A 22,171-nucleotide genomic window follows, 5' to 3' on the forward strand; every position below is an offset into this window, starting at 1 on the left:
AAAACCCCACCATGAAACAATTAATTAAACAGCGAATGATTCAGGTCCTTCAACCTGTTAAGTGATAGATCCTTTCTGCCTGTCAAATCATCCCACAATGTCTATTCATATAATTCAATAAATACCTAATGAAGTTGAACGTGAAGGTCTCAGAAATAAAGTAAGTCCAATCTAAGTGATAAGTGGAAGAGCCAGGATTTGAACTCCAAAGCCCATGTTTGTTCATTCACAATATACTAATTTTATTACATGGAAACATTTTATTATAGGGATAGGCCTGCTTTTGTGACACTCATCGTTAAGTTTTTAAATTACTATAAAAATCCCTACAAAAGTTCTAGGTCCTATCAAAAAAGAGAACTAAGTGGACTGCTCTGTCCCCTCCCTTTTTCCCAAAGCAATCCTAGAGAAATTACAGGAGCCACAGGGAAGGAAGGTTCAAGAACCCAGCTATTCTGACTCCCAAACTCTATACATTTTCTCTGCTTCATCCAATAAACTCCTTCTATACAGACTTTTGTTACTAATGCTCTTTTATCCAATGATAAGGATTTTCTATTATATAGTATGCCAGGAATATTTCAGAACTTCTCTTTGCTATTGAACTAACTGGCTGGCTCCACCCTTTACTAGATTTGTATTCTTGGGCAAGTTTCTTAACCTCTTTGAGCCTGCTTCCTCCTCTATATAAAGAGGACAATAATAATACCCACCTGATAGGATTATAAAGATTAATGTAATACATGAAAAATGCTTAGCATAGCACCCAAATTTTTAGCTATAGCAACACCGGGGCTGGCAGAAGTAGTACTAGAATAATATTAGCAGCAGGAATATTTTCCTAGAGTTGAAATCTATTAATAAAATTAGAAAGAGGAAAGCTGCTCTTGCTATTCCTATGGTTAGCAGAACATTAAGCAAGGTTCTAAATTCTAGATGTGCAAATTATGTGTATTACTAGTATTCTATTTCTTTTGACTTATTCTTTTTGACTTAAATAATCATGCAATAGCTTCTGATCATTTTATACAGATGCTACTAAAACTGTCCAGATGGGATCTAATTATTAATAAAGAGCCACTTACTCTGGTGGAGGCATCTTTGAGGGCTCCACGTCCCGAAGGAATTCGCACTGAAGAGCCTGTTCTGCAGTGCAGCGCTTACTAGGATCCAAGGCGAGCATGTAATCAAATAAGTCTAATGCGGCTGCAGGAATACTGGCATGAGAGGATTACAAAAGTCATACATGGTCTTTGACATAAGTTTAATGCTTCTTTAAAATAACATTTTATAACATGTTTGTACTACTTTAGTCCAATAAATTCCAAATTTTCCTTTGAGACATATTTTTACATACTTTTTAACTATCATTCTAAATAATTTGAAATTTGGCAAACAATAGCGTTATTTTATTACTCAATTGGAAATATGCAATTTTAACAAGAACTGAATAGTATAGTTTCCTATAACAAAATAAAAACCTGAACTCAAATAACATGTTAGTTGCTTCATTAAAATTTTAAATGATGCTAAAGTTCCATCACGTAAACTCCAAATCAAACACACAACCCCAAATCACTGAAACCATAATGATGGTGAAATGGTAATTTGCATGTAGCAAAGGGAAAGTCAAAATTAAAGGACATAAGAGAATTGTGATCGGTCTACGTTGGGTCAATAGAGGACAGTGACATTTAGAATTCACAATAACTAAAAAGAAAAAAAAAATCAATGCAATATGGACATTTAAGCATCCCCTTCTTACAAAACAAATTCTTCTCTTAACTTTCGACGATATTGCTTCTTTGGTTTCATGGTGTTGAAATATGGTAGTTTGATTACATCAGGCCACACTGCAGGACATGGACTCCCACATATACGGCTAAACAACACACAAAAATAAGTACATCAATATAAATTACACAGAAAAAAAATCATACATACGACTGCCACATAAAACCTCAACTCATTATTCAATACATAAAGGTTACATAGAATCTTCATGCAATGTATGAGAAGTTTTACTCAATATTTTAGTCATCCCAACTTAATTACTTGTGTTAAGATATCAACTTATTTTCAGTAGCTACTTCTAACACTCCAAACATTCCTGAAAAGAAAACCTTTATATTTGTACAATCAAGTCTGAAAACACTTCAAATATGCTGACCATATTGTGAAGCAAGCTAAAAAATTTATGACAATAAATTAAGGAGCAAGAACTTAGTATGTCTTTCTCTTGTTCTATAGGTACCTGTCATCACCTTCTCATGACTATGATGAAGTCTGTGAGAACACTGGAAACAAACTTCCTACATCCAGGAAGGGAACTGTACTATGTCTGCTGCTGAATTCAGTCAACAGGAGGACCCTTCAAAGTAACATTCTTGAGACATAAAAGTTCTTCAACTTAAGTAGTGCCACTGATTTCAAGGTATTTAGAAATTTTAACTGCTTTAATCTCTGCTTATCTGTATTTTGGAAACCCTATTTTTGTACTAACTAGTAAGTCCTTGTTATGGTAATTTGTAGAAGAAAGGCTATAACATGGATAACCCCAGCTGCTAAATATTTAAACACTGATTTGATAATATATAGATGAAAAATCATTAAATATGCTTACCCTCAGTACACTGAATCTCAAAAATAAATGTGCATTGTACATAAAATCCTCAGCTGGTCTTCATATGTAAAGAGGAAATGTCCAGGCATCACTGACTAAAAGTAACTGTTCTGTACATAATAAATATAAATGCATGCACCAATGTGTATAAACAAGCGATGGCTAAAGTTGCCAGCCATTCTTTAGCTGAGCTGTAGAACGCGGTCTCAGAAACACACAAGAAATAAAGATTTCTTCTTTATGGAAGAAATCGCAGGTCTTTTAAGCTATGCCACTGAAAAGTACATTTTTGTTTCAACATAGTTCAGGATTTTTGTAAACCTAAGCTTTTAAAAAGGTATTAAGGCATTTGTACACTGCCAGTCTCTTTTTCCTTACAACTTCCTCAAAAATACAGTGGCTGTCTCAGAAAACAAGGTCAAACTCAGGAGTATGGTTCTATGATCTGGTTTCAAACTGCCTTCCCAGTCTCATTTCCCAATTCATCCCTCCCCACAGATCAATCACTCTTCCACATTTGTGATATTTCCCCTTGCTAGATTCTAACTAGCAGAATCCTTTTCATTTCTCCAGATTCAGATCAAAAATAATGTATTCAATGAGGTCTTCTGTGTCCCCATAGCTACCGAGAACAGTCACTCTGCTTTCTACTTGCTTCTTTTGACACTATTTCACTGTTTTGTATTTTAGTTTACGTATCTGTTTTTTCTTACTAAACTACAGTTTGGGAACTGTGTCTTTTAACTTTTGTAAACTTCTCTTAATAACAATATAAATATAAATAATCCCAGGCAGAGTGATGTACGTTATTACAGAAATATAAAGTATACTGAAATTTTCAAAAGTGAAGGATGCTTTCAACAGCAGAAATACAAGAAAATGTACTCAAGTTATGGAAGAGGTACAGAATTTTGGCTACAGCTCCAAGGATAAGTAAATAATAGACAGGTGGAAAAGAACTAACAAAAATGTTACTGGCAAAGAGAAGTGCATAGGCAGAGGCACAGAAGTAGTCCAGTACAGACATATCAGAGGAAGACTAAGGAAATAGGTGGAATTTAGGGCTCAGGGAGGGTTGCTGGGAGCACAGATAGGAGCCACACAGTAAGTTTTAACAGGCAGTTCGCCTAACTAGAATGAAGGCAAACTCTGAAAACAAACTTTAGAACTGAAACCTGCCTGTGACAATTGGTCAAACTGCATTGCTTAAAAATCTGTTTCTTCTTTTGTAAAAGGCAGATTAGTTTTACTTCAGAACTGTGAAATTAAATGAGCTGGCATCTGGCCCATTCAATAGCAATAAAATGAAAGTAAGTTTCATTACCCCTTAGCTAAAGAGTTTCAACTATTTTACTCTATGTGTTGTGAGAAGATAGTTGAATAGTGAAGTTATCGAACTAGTAGCAGGTCATTAGATCATCTGAGGCAGGGAAAGTTACTAGAAACTGATGAAGCAGACATGACAGCAATTGATGATAACTGCATGTTGGTTAAGATCTGTACCCGATGGCCAACCAGCTCTCTCAAGATCACTTACCGAAGAGGTCTTGAGATGCATCATATGCTAAATCCCCAAATACCTGAGATCTATTTTGGGACTTTATTCTGACTCACCTACTCTGGTATCAATACCATACGGTAGCTTTTTATTTTTTGTAAGGCCAACAGGACAAAGCCTTCTATCCACCCACACCTCTAATTACTCTCCTTAGAATTTTCTTACAGATTGTAGAATCAATACTGTCACACTCCAAAAGTAAGAGAATCTGTTCAGATTCCACTGCTGCTCTGAATTTATAGATTTAGAAAGAATTGCTATCTTCAGAAGGTTTAATATTTCTATCCCAGAAATACACATTTATATTTCCTTCAGTTTATATGTATCTTTAATTAGATCTTATATATTGCTTTTTATCATCTTTATTTTTTGCTTGTTTGAATGTATTCTTATTCCTATTAGGAAAGTCCTATTATAGAAAACGTTTGACATATGACACAAAATTTTAAATAGCCATCTGAGATCCTATGGGTCCTAACATAGTTTTAATAGTTGTTTCTTTGAGGCTTTCCAGGTTTACAGTCTTCTCACCTATAATGAGAATTCTCCTCTATTTTTTCAAACATGCATACCTCTTTATCATTATGATACGGTATGTGGCAATTTCAAAACAATGTTACAATGATAATGATGCCATACGATACTGGGTAGTTTAGTTTCTGACTTTAAATGGGAGTACTCTAATTGTTTACAACTGGGAAGGATGATGACTTTTGGTTTGAGAAAAACATAAAGATATTCATACACACACACACACACACACACACTCACATATATCCTGTTAAAAATTAACGTATTCCTTTTTACTATGGGTTTTATTTTGTGGCTTTTAAATGTTTAAAAGGCAGTTTGCCTAACTATAATGTTTTGCACTCTTTTGTTAGTTTCATTTTTAGTTTGTTAGCTTCATTTTTAGAAACTATTATAACCATCATCTGCATTTTCCTCCCTGGGTTACTAATGTTGTATATTATATTAAGAGCTTTCCTAATACTCATCCTTAACATTTAAATGAGGAATACACCTGGCCCTGACAAAAGTATTATTATTTTAGTGTAATGCTGTATTCTACTTGTTCGTTTGGATGTTTTGCATCAATATTCGTATGTGAGATTGGTATACAGTAGCAGTTCTCAAAAAGGGGGTCCAAAGACCCTTGGATAATAATCCCTTGGACCCTTTAGCAGTCCGGCAGGTGAAAGATGTTACTGAAACATTATTTGCCTTTTTTCAATGTGTTGATTATCCACTTATGGTATAAAACTATCAACAGTAAATACTCTTTACTACTATACAATCTCCCAGGGCAGGGATGATACAGAACAGCCATTTCACTTACGGTCATACTTGTTGAAGCACTAAAAACCGTTAATGTTATTAAACCCTAACACTTGAGTATACATCTTATTTACACTCTCAGTGAGAAAACAGAAGATAAAGCACTTTTGTTGCTCAAGAAATTCTGATGGTTATCTTGAGACACACTTGTGTTATGTAACTGCTGAAGTAGTTTTTTCACGGCCCATCATTTTTCCCTATAAGAATAAGTAACACACTACGGTCATTCAGACTTGGGTATCTGCCAGACATTTTCTCACATGTGAACAAAGTCAGCTTGTTACTTCAAGGAAGACAAGTGTGGTATTTATTTTCAATTATAAAATCCAAGATTTTAGGAGAAAATTAGAATACCAGAAAGGTTTTATCTACACCATAGACTTGAAAGCTTCACGATAAATACCTATAGGCTTTTCTGATGAGATTAGTGGTGATAACCAATATTATATAATGAAATGTTCCATTTAGAAGATCCGCTAAATTCAGTGATCTGATATCTTCCAAATTACCAATGTTACAAAATCAACACAGATCCAGAGTGCAAGACAGACTAATGGATTTTAATACATTAGAATACAATATATTCCTTCATGTTTTCACACTGCACTTTACAACTAACCTATAAAAAATAACCACTTATTTAGTATAGTTTCAAAGGAGAATACACACGATTATCTAAAAGACTACTGAAAACAACATATCACAAAGAGGAGAATCCAGATGTTACTACTTTATTAAGCCAGATATTAAATGATATATAAAAATGTAAAACAATGCTACTCATTTTCACCAACATTTATTTTAGTTTGGAAAACAAAGACTTTTACAATTAAACCGTATTAATATATTGATTTAAAGTGAATATTTTTAATTTTTCAGTTTTAATTTCTTGTATGATAAATATCAATAGATACAACTAGCATAAACAAAGCTCCTGGGATCTTACATAATTTTTCAGGGTGTAGAGAAATTCTTAAGAGCAAAAAGAAGCACAAGTCTAATGTTTATGCTATTGATTTATGAAGATATACATGCTTCATTTTTAAAAATATGGGAGCTTCCCTTCTTGAGCTATATTTTAGAACAATCAATGGCTAAGCTTTTAAGGTGTTAAAAATTTCACCTGTGTGACCATAGGTGGATAGAAGCAGAATTCTTTTCATTCCAATCTACTTCACACTTTTTCCATGATTATAAGTGTTTTTTATTTCATAAGCAATGTAATGTATACTGTGTGATATAAAAGTTCTTCGTGGAGTTAAAACAGTGACTCTTGTGTTAACAGTTTTTGCTCTCAATTCATCCCATTTTGGCATCACCTGTTTTCACTTTATTTTGCCGTTGATTTTAAACCCAAGCTATTTCTTATCACAAAACTTTTGTAATTTGCCTAAAATAGTTTCTGGAACAAGGCTAAGTAGACACTTAACCACTGTAGTGTGAAGCTTTTAAACACAGATTCTGACTAGTATTCCCACCTTTGATTAGTTCACACGGATTTTTATGCAGACTAGAACCCATCATTCCTGGGGCTTTAGACTGGGGATATACTCAAACATAACTGCAAACAAAGTTAGAGGGAGAAGCAAGAAACTTACACTAAATTCTTACAACCCTAAGCATATGATTAATCCTGTTTTACTTGTGAAGAAACAAACTTAGAGGGTTATGGAACTTACCCTAAGTCACAAGAGCAGGAAGTAGCTGAGCTGGCATTAGAACCCAGGTCTGGAGGATTCCACAGCCCACCCTTTCAATCAATAGTACTCTGATGCCTCCTTCATATCAGGGAGTCAGGGAGACAACTGTTTCTTTTGTCAGAAACGTCTTTTTCTTCATGTTTTAAAAATAATGCCATAGAATCACAATTCCACCATCTTTTTATATTATAAATATTTGGTATCATACCAACAAAAACAAAAACATTCTGAAATATATAAACTGGAATGTAAAATAGCCCCCTCTCACAAATCCATGCTCAGACAGTAACTCCAGACTCTTTTGATGTGTCAGTCTTATCTAAATGGGACCAAACCAAACATAGCCTTCTGCAAAACGGTTCTGTAAAACATCATGTAATGATGTTGCTTTTCTATGTCAACATCTCCAGATCTACCATTTCCTTTTTAATCTCTGTACAGTATGTGACCAAGTGGATGGCTGAGTTCACTAATGGACTTAACATGTTCATAACAAGTACACTCATGCATCAGGATCTTTATTTTGCTGTCCCCTCACTTCTTTCAGATCCCTGCTCAAATGATACTTTATGGGAGAAACCTTCCCTGACTCTATATATGACACTACCTCCTGTCATTTTCTATCCCTTATCACCACCTGATCCATTTTATTAATTTGTTTTGTCTTGTCTCTCCCAGTTAGAAAGTAAAAAAAATTGTGTGCCAGTCACTAGGCACTGAGGATACAACCCGCACCCTTCACTGTACCCTCAGTGCCAAGTAACTGGCACACAACCAGCAACCAATAGATAGATACTTGTTCAGTTAATCCCCCTGGCCTTGAAATGTTTTCTCTATACTGTATTTGAAAGTCCATATAAACTTGCTTTATTTCTGGACTTGCCATATAATTCCACCAATTCATCTATGTATGTTGTGCCAGTGCAAATGGTTTTAGTTGCTATAATTTTGTTTTAACATATGATATGCCAGATTTTCCTTCTTTTTAAGAATTTTTCTGGTTATTTTAACGTTTATCTGGAGGGCTAATGTCTTGAAATTCTCATTAGGACTATACTGATTGACACAGGTTGAACTGCCATCTTTAAAAAAGTTAAGGCTTCCAACCAAAAACAAGATACATTTCTCCCAATAGTTATTCAAATCTGCTTTACAATGTTAAGTGAGATACTAGTTTTCACTAAGCATGGAGAATATATGATGGTGCTTTTGTTAAAGGGATCTTTTCCCTCAGGTACGTTTCTAACTGGTTATTATTGGTACATATTTTTAAGAAGCTACTGCTTTTGGCATAAATGTATTAACGTATTAGGGTATTGTATGTATATACATATATATTTATATACGTGTATATTGTGTGTACACACACACACACATATGTATATACGTATATACACACATATGTACACACACACAGGGTTTCTCAACACTCATCATTTTACCAAACTTTTTAATTTAAGGTCTTTCAGGTAATTCCCTTGCATGTTGCATGTATGCAATGTTATCATATACAAATTATAACAATACTGCCTTATCTTTCCACTATTTATACCTCTTATTGGTTCACTTTCATAACACTACTAGTTAACTGGTTGGTACTTCTAAAAACACTCTTAAAGTAATGATACTAGAAAACACTTTTTATAATTCTTGTCTTCTATCTTCTAGTATTTCAACACTAAATATTCTGGATATTAGTCTGTAATACATCTTTACATCACATTAAAGAATTTTACCTCTACACTTGGTTTATATTTCTAGTAAATGCCTATTCAATGCCTACTAAGATAAACATATTATTTTACTTCTATTAAAATGATGAATTATAGTAATAGATTTCCTAAAACTGAAACATTCTTGTATTCTTGAGATGACTCCTACTTGACTCTGCAAGTTGATTTTTAATGAAAAACTAGATACTACTGACTAATCTTTTCTTTAGAAGTTTTGGATTAATATTCTGGAGAAATTTTTCAGGATGTTTGATCAATTATCGATGCTTATGTCATACTAACCAAAAATCTCCAAGCAGTTTTATTTCCTACATGGTGGAGAGAATGAGTTAGAAGTTTAGCTACTATGGTAAAACTAAATTCAAATCTCAAATTTGCCACTTGTTAGTTCTACGACCCTGGACAAATTCTTCACTTTCTAAGGTTCCATTTTCTTAACTATAAAAAGAAGAAAGAAGGTTGTTATGAAGCTTAACTGAGGTTAATTCAGGTGAAATTCTTAGAACAATGCTTGCATCACGTATAAAGTAAATACATGTTAACTTATCATTAATAGGAGCCTTAGTATCCAATACAATCAGGACCAATGCCTTGTTAATAGAAAAAATGGGTAACAGGGAATGATTTAAAACAAATAAAGAAACACAGATACATAATTTAAACATTTTATTATAACTGAAAAATAAAAAATGTACATTTATTCTCCAATTTTCTGACACAGAGCAAGGCCTTCCCTTTGAACAGAGGATGCGTTGAATGGGACTCTGTATTCGCTTTCTTGAATAAACCACACCCATAACACATCATATCAAGGATTCAAAGCAATTTGAGTACTAAATTCTTCCAAATTTTTATGACTTATCTTTCTAACTTGCCCACCCCAACTTTGTTAAGTCTTTGCAAAGCACTGCATCTGTCTATATTTAATTAAAGGATATATATACAATAATAAAACGTAGGCATACAAAAAAAAAGTCGGTATACAAAAAAGTCAGTAAACAACTATTTCTTAGTCATCATACTTCAACTGGTAAGATAAATACATAGTCTTACTAGAGAGTAGTAGCCTATTAGCTGCAAACATTCAGTTTGCCATGTTATCAAGCTAGTGTTACTTACAGGGGGACTGGGGAGCATCAATTAATCCAATTAAGTCTGTTGAAAGGAAGGTTCATAGTATACTGGTATCTGGTATATATCATAGTATACTGGTATCTGGTATCATAGTATACTGGTACCTCATACCAGTACCTTTCCTAAAAGTTCTCATCCATATTTTGAGAAACACACAAATCTTAGAAGTTGTAAATTAACATTATTATATATGAAAGCCAAGGCTCTTTAAAAAAAATATTTTAAAATATTAAAGAGAAATGTGATTAACATGTATGCCCTTGATGACATAGGCTCTACAATAGGCTCCAAATAATGAAGACTTATGTTAGTGGGTACGTGCATATGTATACATTTGGTGTGTAGACATTCATATATAGATACATATAAATGTATATGCATATGCATATGTATATATAAAACAGATATTCTTTTACAGTACTCCAAAACATGAATTCTTCCACCCTGCCATACTAAAAAAATGTTACCTATCACATATTGTCTCCTTCCTCATATTTATTTACTCTTTCTTCCCAGTCTTATTTTTTGGGCCTCTAGCCCTTTCATTTAATTGCAAAAAAGATCTAGGGACTTTAAGATCCTTAATTTTACTAGAACAAGGATCAAAGTACCCACATTCTAGTTTTTCCTCCACTCAGCAATCATTAGCCTTCAGGAAAACCACGTCGTTCTCCTGAAAACACAAACTTGAGAGACTTTAAATACACCCCCAACAAATATTACAGTCATGAACTTACCTTATTAATTCTAGTTGTGCAAGTTCCTGATTTGCCTGAAATATAGGTTTTTTAGTGAAGAGTTCACCGAGGATACATCTAACGAGAAAAATACCCATCATTACTAAATGATACGAATTTACTTCACTACCAAAAGTTTCAAGTAAATTAAACCATCAGTAAAACTATCTTACCCACAGCTCCATACATCAATGGCTGGTGTGTATCTTTCTTCTCCCAACAGCAGTTCAGGTGGACGGTACCATAAAGTGATGACCTTGTTGGTATACGGCCGACTAAAAGAAAACAAAAATCACTCTTTAGAGTTAGTATCTGTTAGAATAAGAGAGATTCTCTTAGGAAATATTATTTTGGCTAATCAAAGCATAACAATCCGAACTAAAACCAATTCCACCTGCCTACGAAATTCCGACATGCTATTACATCTGACTATGATCATAAAATGCATCTGAGAGCAACGTGATTAACCGAAAATTCCCTTAATACATAAAAATGAAAAGTAGTTGGCTGATTTTAACTGTCATTGGTCCAAAAAAGGTCTTTATATTTCAACTCATCAGTTTGGTTTTTCCTTTCCATAACTTTAAAAGGAATTAACTGACTTAAAGGAAGTTGAATGATTTTAACCAAAGCCGGCAAATTACTAATGTGTGGCAAGATACGGTACAAATTGGAATCACCTAACAAACATTTTCACCTGGACATATCTTTGACAATATTTCAACCCACTTTAGTATGCAAACACAAAGTACGTGAATGTACTGTAGTAGCTGAGGTCTACTCTGCAAAGCGCCACAAGCAATAGGTATGATACCGTATCAGACGATTCCTTTGTCACCTTCTAACAGAGAAAATATACACATACTGCTACCTCTTTATTTGCCAGTGGGGCTTACATCCAGGGGACCAAACAGCCTGTAGGGAATTGAGATACTTCTCTTAAAAGGCTTGCAAACAGGCTCCCTCAAGCCAGGGACCAGCACAAAGTAGCTGTTTAAAAAGCAACTAGATTATATGTGAAGGATATTAATTTGCTAATCTTAAACCATCCACCAGAGGGGCAGGGGCCTGCTGGGACTCTCTCCAGAGACAAAGGCACTGCCCTGTGCCACTGTTGCACTCTCCCATGGCCCCACTAAAGCCAGCAGGCGCACCCCAGCCCTGCACTCTCCCGCAGTTGCACTAAACCTGTTGGTCACACACAGTCTACACAAGAGATGCTCCCTGATCACATGGCTCTAGTGGCCAGGGGTGACTGCGTTCCTTAGTCCCGTGAGAATGTAATAATCAGAGAAAAGGTTCTTGGCAGGCCACCATAACCAGGGCACCACACAGACTGAAACACACCCCCAGGCTTTCTGTGAAAAAGGCCCATTTATCTGTCCTAGAGCTTCAGCCTAAGGGACAGACTTCAGGTTTGCCACACATCTAAAGGCTACACAGGTGCTCTTCGGGAATGTCCGGCAGGGGACACCATCTTTGCACTCTCCATTGGCCTCATTACAGCTCACTGGTACCTCCCAGAAAAGAGCTTATATATTTTGACTTTTCCAATTGTAGCCCAGGGATATCTCCAGATCACCTGGTCTGTAGGCAGAGGATTTACAATTGTGGTACCATACAACTATATATATTTGCATACGTTAAAAGCTGCCGCCTGAGGGTCTGGCTTCCAATCAACCTGAACTTAAGTGTTGACTGAGATCCCTCCCTTCAGAACACTGACTGGTCTTGGGACACCCTCAATAACTGGTTCCTAGCAAATATAAATCAGGCTGCTTAGACAAACACAAAGGTCTGAGAAACAGAAGAGCTAGGGCAAGGTTGAAAGACAAAGTTCATTTCCCACACAAGGCCACTCCTTAGGACTAGAAGAGGTAGCTGTTTTCCCTAAACATAGAAACAACACACAGAGTCAAGCAAAATAAGGAAACAGAAAAATATGTTCCAAACAAAAGAACAAGATAAAACCTGAGAAGAAAAAATTTAATGAAACAGAAATAAGTAATTTATCTAACAGAGTGGAAGTCATGATCATAAACATGTTCACCAATCTTGGGAGAAAAGTCAACAAACACAGCATGAAGTTAAACAAATAGATTGAAAATATAAGAAAGTATCAAAGGGAAGTCACAAAGCTGAAGACAGTAACTGATCTGAAAAACAGAAACTAAACTAGAGGGATTCAACAGCAGACTAGATTAAGCAGGAGACAAGAGTAGTGATCTAGAAGATATAGCAGTGAAACTCAAACAAACAGAGTGGAAAAAAGAAAAAAATTAAAGTGAAGAAAGCTTAAGAAACCTATGGAACGACATCAAGCAGAATAACATCCACCTTATAGGGGTACCGGAAAGAGAAGAGAGAAAACAAAGGGACATTAAACTTATTTGGAGAAATAATGGCTGCAAATATCCCTAATGTGGGCAAACAGATGTCCAGATCTAGGAAGCCCAAAAGGTCCCATAAAAAAATTGAACTCCAAAAGATCCACAGCAAGACATAGTATAATTAAAATGTCAAAAGTAAAAGAGAATCCAAAAAGAAGCAAGAGGAAAACAACTTTAAGATACAAGGAACCCCCCACCCCAGCCCCCTTAAGACTTTAAGCAGATCTTTCAGCAGAAACTTTGCAAGCCAGAAGGGAGAGGCACAGTATAGACAAAGAGCTGAAAGGAAAGAAACTTCCAACCAAAAATACTCTACCAGCAAGGTTATCATTCAGAATTAAAGCAGAGAGAGTTTTCCAGACAAGCAAAAGCTAGAGAAATTCATCATTGCTAAATTGGCTTTAAAAGAACTTTTAAAGGGAATTCTTTAAGCAGCAAAGGAAGTACACTAATTGAATAAGAAAACATGTAAGTCTCACTGGTAAAGATAAATATATAGTAAAGGTAATGGATTAATCACATAAAGCTACCATACAGGTTAAAAGACATAAGTAAAAATAATTGTAACTACAATAATCAGTTAAGGGATACACAAAAGAAAAAGATGTAAAATGTGACATCAAAAACATAAAATGGGAGGGGGGAGCATCATGGTAACCACAAAGTAAACATCTACAAGAGAAACACAAAAATAGCAAGAAAGGAATCTAAGCATAACACTAAAGAAAACCATCAAATCACAAAGGAAGACAGCAAGAGAAGATAGGAACTACAAAACAGCCAGAAAACAAGGAACAAAATGGCAATAAGTAAATATCAATAAGTACTTTAAGGTAAATGGACTAAATTCTCCAACCAAAAGACAAAGTAAGTGGCTGGAATAAAAAAAACCATCGATCTGCTACAAGAGATTTGCTTCAGATGTAAGAACATACACAGCCTAAAGAAATGGAAAAATATATTTCACACAAATGGAAACCAAAAGAAAGCAGAGGTAGCTTTACTTGTATCAGACAAAATAGATTTTAAAACCAAGAATGTAGTAAGAGACAAAGAAGAACTTTACATAATAATAAAGGGGTCAGTCCAACAAGAGGATATAACATTTCTAAATGCTTATGCACCCAAGATAGAAGCACCTAAATATGTAAATATTAACAGACCCAATGGGAAAAATGGATAGCAATACAATAATAGCAGGGGACTTAATACCCCACTTACATCAATGGACAGATCATCCAGACAAAAAAAACCAGTAAGGCAACATCAGCTTTAAACAACCAATTAGGGGCACCTGGGTGGTTCAGCTGGTTAGGCATCTTACTTTGGCTCAGGTCATGATCTTGAGAATTGTGAGTTGGAGCCCTAAGTCAAGCTCAGTGCTGACAGCTCAGAGCCTGTGTCTCCTCTCTCTCTGCCCCCCCCATGCTTCCCCCCCCCCCCGTGACAAAACTAAATAAACATAAGAAAAAGATAAACAACTAGGATAAATCATGTGAGGCCACAAAGTAAGTCTCAATAAATTTGAGAAGACTGAAATCACATTAAGCATCTTTTTCAATCACAATGGTATGCAAGTAAAAATCACATGAAAAAAAAAAACTGGAAAAAAATCATAAGTATGTGGAGATTAAACAATATGATACTAAACCACCAATGGGTCAATGAAGAATTAGAAGGGAGAAGTAAGAAAATACCTCAAAACAAATGAAAATGGAAATACAACTTACCAAAATCTACGGGATGCAGCAAAATCAGTTCTAAAAGGGAAGTTCAAAGCAACAGAGGCCTACCTCCAAACAATAAGAAAAATCTCAAATAAACAATCTAACTTTACATGTAAAGAAACTAGAAAAAGAAGAACAAAACCCATAGTAGTAGGAAGGAAATAACAAAGATCAGAGCAGAAATAAATGAAATAGAGACTAATCAGACAACAGAAAAGATCAATGACACCATGTACTGGTTCTCTGAAAACTAAACAGAACTGACAAACCTTTAACTAGCTTCAACAAGAAAAAAAGAGAAAAGGCTCAAACAAAAATCGCTAGAAACATACAGGCCTCCAAGACCGAATCATGAAGAAAAAATGTGAACAGACCAACTACTAATGAGACTGAATCAGTAATCAAAAACCTCCCAACAAACAAAAGTCCAGGACCAGACGGCTTCACTTATGAATTCTACCAAACAGAGAAGATTTAATACTTATCCTTCTAAAACTCTGACAAAAAATTGATTAAGGGAGAACACTTCCAAACTCATTTTATTAGGTCAGGATTACCCCGATAACAAAACCAGACAAAGACATTTAAAAAAAAAAAAAAAAAAAAGAAGAAGAGAAAAGAAAAGGAAAAAAAAAAAAAAGAAAATTATAGGCCAGTATCCCTGGTGAACACAGATGTAAAAATGACAAAGATGCCCATTCTATCCACCTTCATTCAATATGTCAAATTGCTCTAGCCAGAACAATTAGGCAATAAAAAGAAACAAAAAGCACTCAAATTGAAAAGGAAGAAATAAAAGTGTCACTATTTGTGGATGACATTTTATATGTAGAAAACCCTAAAGACTCCACAAAATACTATAAAACAAATTCTGTAAACTGCAGGATATAAAATCAACCACACAAAAATCTGTTGCATTTCTATACACTAACAATAAACTATGAGAAAGAGAAATTAAGAAAGCAATCCCACTTACAATTGCATCAAAAAGAATAAAACACCTAGAAATAAATTTACTAAGGAGATTAAAGACCTGTTCACTGAAAACTATAAAGACACTGATGAAAGAAACCAAAGGCACAGATAAATGTAAAGACATATTGTCCATGCTCATGGACTGGAAAAATTAATATTGTTTAAAATGTCTATACTACTCAGAGCAATCTATAGACTCAATGCAAGTTCTATCAAAGTCCCAATGGGATTTTTCACAAAAATAGTACAAACTGTCCCAAAATTTGAGTGGAACCAAAAAAGACTCCAAATAGCCAAAGCAATCTTGAGAAGAAAGGTGAAGGCATCACACTCTCCCAATTTCAAACTAATTTACTAAGCTATAGTAATCTAAACAGTATAGCAGTGGCATAAAAACTGACACATAGGTCAATGGATCTGAATAGAGAACCCAGATATAAACCCACGCATATATGGTCAATTAACTTATGACAAAGCAGACAAGAATATAACTAGAGAAAAGACAATCTCTTGAGTATCGATGGTACTGAGAAAACTGAACCACCACATGCAAAACAATAAAACTGGACCACTATCTTGTCATACACAAAAGTTAACTCAAAATGGATTAAAGACTTGAATGTTAACACCTGAAACCAGAAAACTCCTAGAAGAAAACACTTGACATCAAGTCTTAGTGTTGGTTTTTTGGGTTTTTTTTTTTGATCTGACTCCAAAAGAAAAGGCAAAAAAGGTTAAAGTCCCAAGTTGGGACTACATCATATTAAAAAGCTTCTGCACAGCAAAGAAAACCATCAACAAAATGAAAAGGCAACCTACTGACTGTGAGAAAATATTTGCAAATCATATATCTCATAAGGGGTTAATATCCAAAACACATAAAGAACTCATACAATCAAATAGCAAAACAACCCCCCCCCAAAAAAAACGGATTTAAAAATGGGCATAAGAAAAAAAAAAAAAAAAAGGGCATAGGATCCAAAGAGACATTTTCCCAAAGATGACATACACATGGCCAACAGGCATATAAGATGCTCAGCCTCACTTATCATGAGGGAAATGCAAAACCACAATGAGAGATCAATTCACACCTGTTAGAATGGCTATTATCAGAAAGATAAGAAATAACAAATGTTGCCAAGGATGTGGAGAACAGGGGACCCTTGTGCACTGTTGGTGGGAACGTAAATTGGTACAGCCACTATGGAAAACAGTATGGAGGTTTCTCAAAAAACTAAAAACAGAATACCATATGACCCAGCAATCCCACTCTGTGTATTTATCCAAAAAAAAAAAAAAAAAAGTAAACACTAATGGAAATAATAATCTGCACCTCCATGTTCACTGCAGCATTATTTACAGTAGTCATGATATGGATCAACCTAAGCGTCCAACAATGGATGAATGGATAAAGAAGATGTGGTACACAAAGTAGTCCCCCCCTTATTCATAAGGGATACAATCCAAAACCCCCCAGTGGATACCTGAAACCTTAAGTAGTACTGAACTATATATATACTGCTTTTTGCTAATCCACACAGAACTATAATAAAGCTTAATTTATAAATCAGGCACAATAAGAGATTAGCAATAATAATAATAATAAAGTAGAACAATTATAACATATAGTAATGAAACTTGTGAATATGGTCTCTCTCTCAAAGTATCTTACTGTACTGTACTCATCCTTCTTGTGATGAGAGATAACAAAATGCCTATGTGATGAGACAAAGTGAGGTGAGTGATGCTGACACTGTGATGTAGCATTAGGCTACTACTGACCTTCTGATGATACATCAGAAGGATCATCTGCTTCTGAACTGGGTTTGACTGCAGGCATCTGAAACTGTGGAACACAAAACCCAGACCTGGAGACTACTCTCTATATAATGGAATACTATGCAGTCATAAGTCATACTATGCAGGCAAGAGAATGAAATCTTGCCATTTGTGACAACATGCATGGACCATGAAGGTATTGTGCTAACTGAAATAAGCAGACAGAAAAAGACAAATACCATGTGATCTCATTTATATATGAAATCTAAAAAACAAACAATAAAAAAACTCATGGACATGAAGAACAGAATGGTGGTTGCCAGGGAGGAGGTGGGGCGATTTGGATGAAGAGGGTCAGGAGGTACAGACCTCCCATTGTGAAACGAACAGGTCATGGGGTAGTGCTGTGCGGCATGGTGACTCGAAGTCAATGGTATTGCAGTGCATATTTGAAGGTTGCCAGGAGAGTGGATCTTGAAAAGTTCTCATCACAAGAATGAAAATTTTTCTTCTGTAACTTTTTATGGTGACAAATAACTAGATCTACTGTCATTTCACAGTGCATACAACTGTCAAATCATTACATTCTGAAACTAATATAAAGTTGTATGTCAATTATACATCAATAAAAAAAATTCACCTGTTTATGCCTTAACTCCTTTTAAATTTGAAATTCCCCATTTTTCTCATTCAATCCTGTACCTCCTTCAAGACATAGTGAAAGACCAATCTTCATAAACTCGAATCTCTATTATCAGCAGATTTTCACATTCTTATTTTTTATATCATACTTACCACTGTATTGTATTTTATGTTTTCTATCTTCCCAGGAAGACAAAAGACCCCAGAGACCATTCTTTATTATGAACCCCACACACAAAGCCCAGAACAAAGCTGAGCACAGGACAGACACTTTAATGGATATGGCCTTGCAAGTTTAGTTGACCTATATGAATTAGCTGGGTGGGAGAAATTTGTGAAAATGATAATGGCTAGTTTTCTAAAACATTTCAAGGATTTTTAAGCATATGAAACCTATGGTCTCATCGCCTCAAGTGCAACTAGATATCTACAGTCTCAAGAATATGTTTAAATTAATATAAATCTGTAAATAGTTTATATTTTATCTTTTTATGTTTAGCAGTATATTTAAATATAATTTTAAAAATAAAAGTATGTTGAATTATGTAGAGAAATTACACAAATTAAAGTCATTAAGTTTTATTGAAAGCAATATTTAAATAAAAGATTATTTTATATACTATGTATCAAGTCTTAGACAACATTTACAACATAGTCATCTTTAAGCAGTTAAAATTAGACTAGTTTAAATTTTTTAACTTTTATCAAATCCAGAAATGAAAATATTTAGTATATTATCAAAGATGATTAAATGCAAAACTGGATGAAATCCACTTCTTTTTTTTTTAATTTTTTAATGTTTAGTGTGTGTGTGTGTGTGTGTGTGTGTGTGTGAGAGAGAGAGAGAGAGAGAGAGAGAGAGAGAGCGCACGCGCAAGCGAGCATGAGCAGGGAGGGGCAGAGGATCTGATGTGGGCTCTGTACTGACAATGGAGGGCTCAACAGGGGGCTCGAACTCAAACTGTGAGATCATGACCTGAGCCAAAGTCAGATGCTCAACTGACTGAGTCACCCAGGAGTCCCAAAATACACTTCTAAATATATGGCAAAAATATTTCATGTATACTAGTTGACAGCTTTTTCTAGTATTTCCAAATTCTTAGTTTCTGTCAGAAAAAAATAAGTAGGGAGACCGAGAAAAATAAGTAGGGAGACCGAGAAAAATCATTCAACTGTAAAATTTGACCCAGAAAGCTCAATTATATATTTTTTAATTAAAAAAAAAATCTTTTTTATTTTTTTGAGAGACAGAGTGCCAGCGGGGGAGGGGCAAAGGCGGCGGGGGGCGGGCGGTGGTGGTGTAGATACAGAATCTGAAGCAGGTTCCAGGCTCTGAGCTGTCAGCAAGAAGCCTGACTCGGGGGTCAAACCCACAAACCATGAGATCATGACCTGAGCTGAAGCTGGATGCTTAACCGACTGAGCCACCCAGGTGCCCCTAAAAATATTTTTTTAATGTTTATTTGTTTTTGAGAGAGAGACCACGAGCAGGGGAAGGTCAGAGACAGAGGAAGACACAGAATCCAAAGCAGGCTCCAGGCTCCGAGCTGTTAACACAGAGCCCGATGAGGGGCTCAAAATCACAGGCTGCAAGATCATGACCTGAGCCAAAGTCCGAAGCTTAACTGACTGAGCCACCCAGGTGCCCCAAAAAGTTCAATTTTAAAACACGAATATCTCAATATTGGGGAAATTCTTTTATTTGTAAAGTGAATAAAATATTCAGATTGATATACACCTTTTATAAAACAAAGTACCATTGTGAATTTTCACTGAATTTTTCTTTACATTCAATGGAGGTATCAAGAGAGCTCAAAGACTATCTGTTCGATGATAGATTTCAACACTCTGCCTTTAGATAATCCCAGGAATTCAAAAGACTGGGGTGGATCAGGGGAGGTGGTGGGAAACAGTTACAGACTTGCCTACCTTTTTTCCCAACAAACAAAAGCAATGCCTGGGATGCCTGGATGGCTCAGTCAGTTGAGTGCCCGACTTAGGGTCTGGTCAGGATCTCACAGTTTGTGAGTTCGAGCCCTGCGCTGGGCTCTGTGCTGACAGCTCAGAGCCTGGAGCCTGTTTCAGATTCTGTGTCTCCCTCTCTCTGCCCCTTCCCCGCTGATGCTCTGTCTCTTTCTGTCTCTCAAAAATGAATAAACGTTAAAAAAAAATTAAAAAAAAAAAAAGCAATGCCTTAAGGGTGTGTCCTGAGGCTGGTAGGCAGCTCAGCCTCCTATCTGGTCTAAATAAATAAAAAGGCAAAAAAGCAAATGTTCAGAGCAAGATCCTAGACCCCTGAAGTATTTGGAGGTTCTACATAATTAAAATTTACAAAACAGAGTTGCTAACTTTGTTAAAGACCCTTATAAGAAATAAAGAGAATTATATAAAAGGAAATACCTAAACTGCTCTAAAATGCTTCATTCTTTCAACATATATAGTATGCCTGTACTTCTTTTAGACTATAACTTATATTTTTGAGAAAAACATGGAGAGCCTTCTGCTAACAAAATTTATCATATGCACAAATGCCATGTCTCCCTTCAGAATCTACTGCAGAAACACCTACCAAACCTACAAAAGAAATCTAGGACCTGTTTTTAATACCTACCCTCCAGAGGTCAAAAATATTTTGTCATCCTTGACTCTTCTTTCTTTCAAATCTCACATCTAACCTGTCAACAGCTTTTGTCATTTCTACATCCAAACAGATGCTAAATCCAACCATTTTCCATGATTTCAAAAAGTGAAAGCCAAGATTATCTTTTAGTCTGAGTCATTATTATTTTTTCATTGGTATGAGTTTCCCTGCCTCTATTTCTATCTGGCCTCCCTCCCCCATTTTTTTAAAGATTTTTTTCAAAGCCTAAAATCAGATCCTATTACTGCAAGTACATAAAATTTAAACTTTACCTCAGCTGATATAACCATATTCCTGGTCATCTCACCTCCTATTTTTACACTAGGCAACTTTCTGGCCCTTAAATTTTCCAAGTCTATTCCCAGGTTTTGCAGTTGCTCAGTTCCTTCTACTGGAATGTTCTTGCCCTATGTCTTCATTAAGTTATCCCATTCTCATCACTCATTATTCAGGTGTCAGGATCAATTTTACTTCTTTAAAGGTCTGTCCTAACTACCTTAGCTAAAAACTACCCACATGCCTAGAGTGACCTCGCAGTCACTATTTTGTTTTGCAGCACTTAAGTATTTTAAATTCTTTCCTCTATTCCACAGGTTCATGTCTACCTCTGCCATCACCGTGTAAATGAGACCATGGACCCGGTGTCTTTCATAGCTATATCTCTAATACTTAACCAGTAGGTATTACCTAGGTCAGTGTCTGGCACAGAGTAAGCACTTGTTAATATATATGTATATATTTTTTAATGTTTTATATTTTTGACAGAGAGAGAGGGAGAGAGAAAGAGAGCGCGAGCGAACATGAGTAGGGGAGGGCCAGAGTAAGACAGAGACCGAGAATCCGAAGCAGGCTCCAGGCTCCCAGCTGACAGCACAGAGCCCGATGCGGGCTCGAACCCACGGACCGTGAGATCGTCCTGAGCCGAAGTCGAAGTCAGCCGCTCAACCAACCCACTGAGCCACCCATGCGCCCCTCATTAACATATTCTTAAGTCTATTTATTTTGAGAAAGCAGGTGAGAGTGGAGGAGGGGCAGATAAAGGAGGAGGGAAAGAGAATCTCAAACAGGCTCTGCATTGTCAGCAGTGTGGAGCCCCACATGGGGTTCAAACTCAAGAACTGTGAGATCATGACATGAATCAAAATCAAGAGTCAGACATTTAACCAACTGAGCCACCTGGGTACCCTGCACTTA

At 35.7% G+C, this 22,171-nt stretch overlaps 1 protein-coding gene across 1 annotated transcript in view; it reads right to left on the reverse strand.

Moving 5' to 3' along the window:
• Window positions 1-22,171, reverse strand: part of CDK13 (cyclin dependent kinase 13) — a 118,708-nt gene that overhangs the window by 11,446 nt on the left and 85,091 nt on the right. Inside the window, 4 exon segments of the mRNA XM_049642756.1 lie at window positions 1,086-1,217; window positions 1,766-1,882; window positions 10,824-10,901; window positions 10,997-11,098. Coding sequence (XP_049498713.1) covers window positions 1,086-1,217; window positions 1,766-1,882; window positions 10,824-10,901; window positions 10,997-11,098 — 429 coding nt within the window.

The sequence above is a fragment of the Panthera uncia genome, chromosome A2, assembly GCF_023721935.1.
Source record: "Panthera uncia isolate 11264 chromosome A2, Puncia_PCG_1.0, whole genome shotgun sequence".
In the NCBI taxonomy this organism is placed as follows: domain Eukaryota; kingdom Metazoa; phylum Chordata; class Mammalia; order Carnivora; family Felidae; genus Panthera; species Panthera uncia.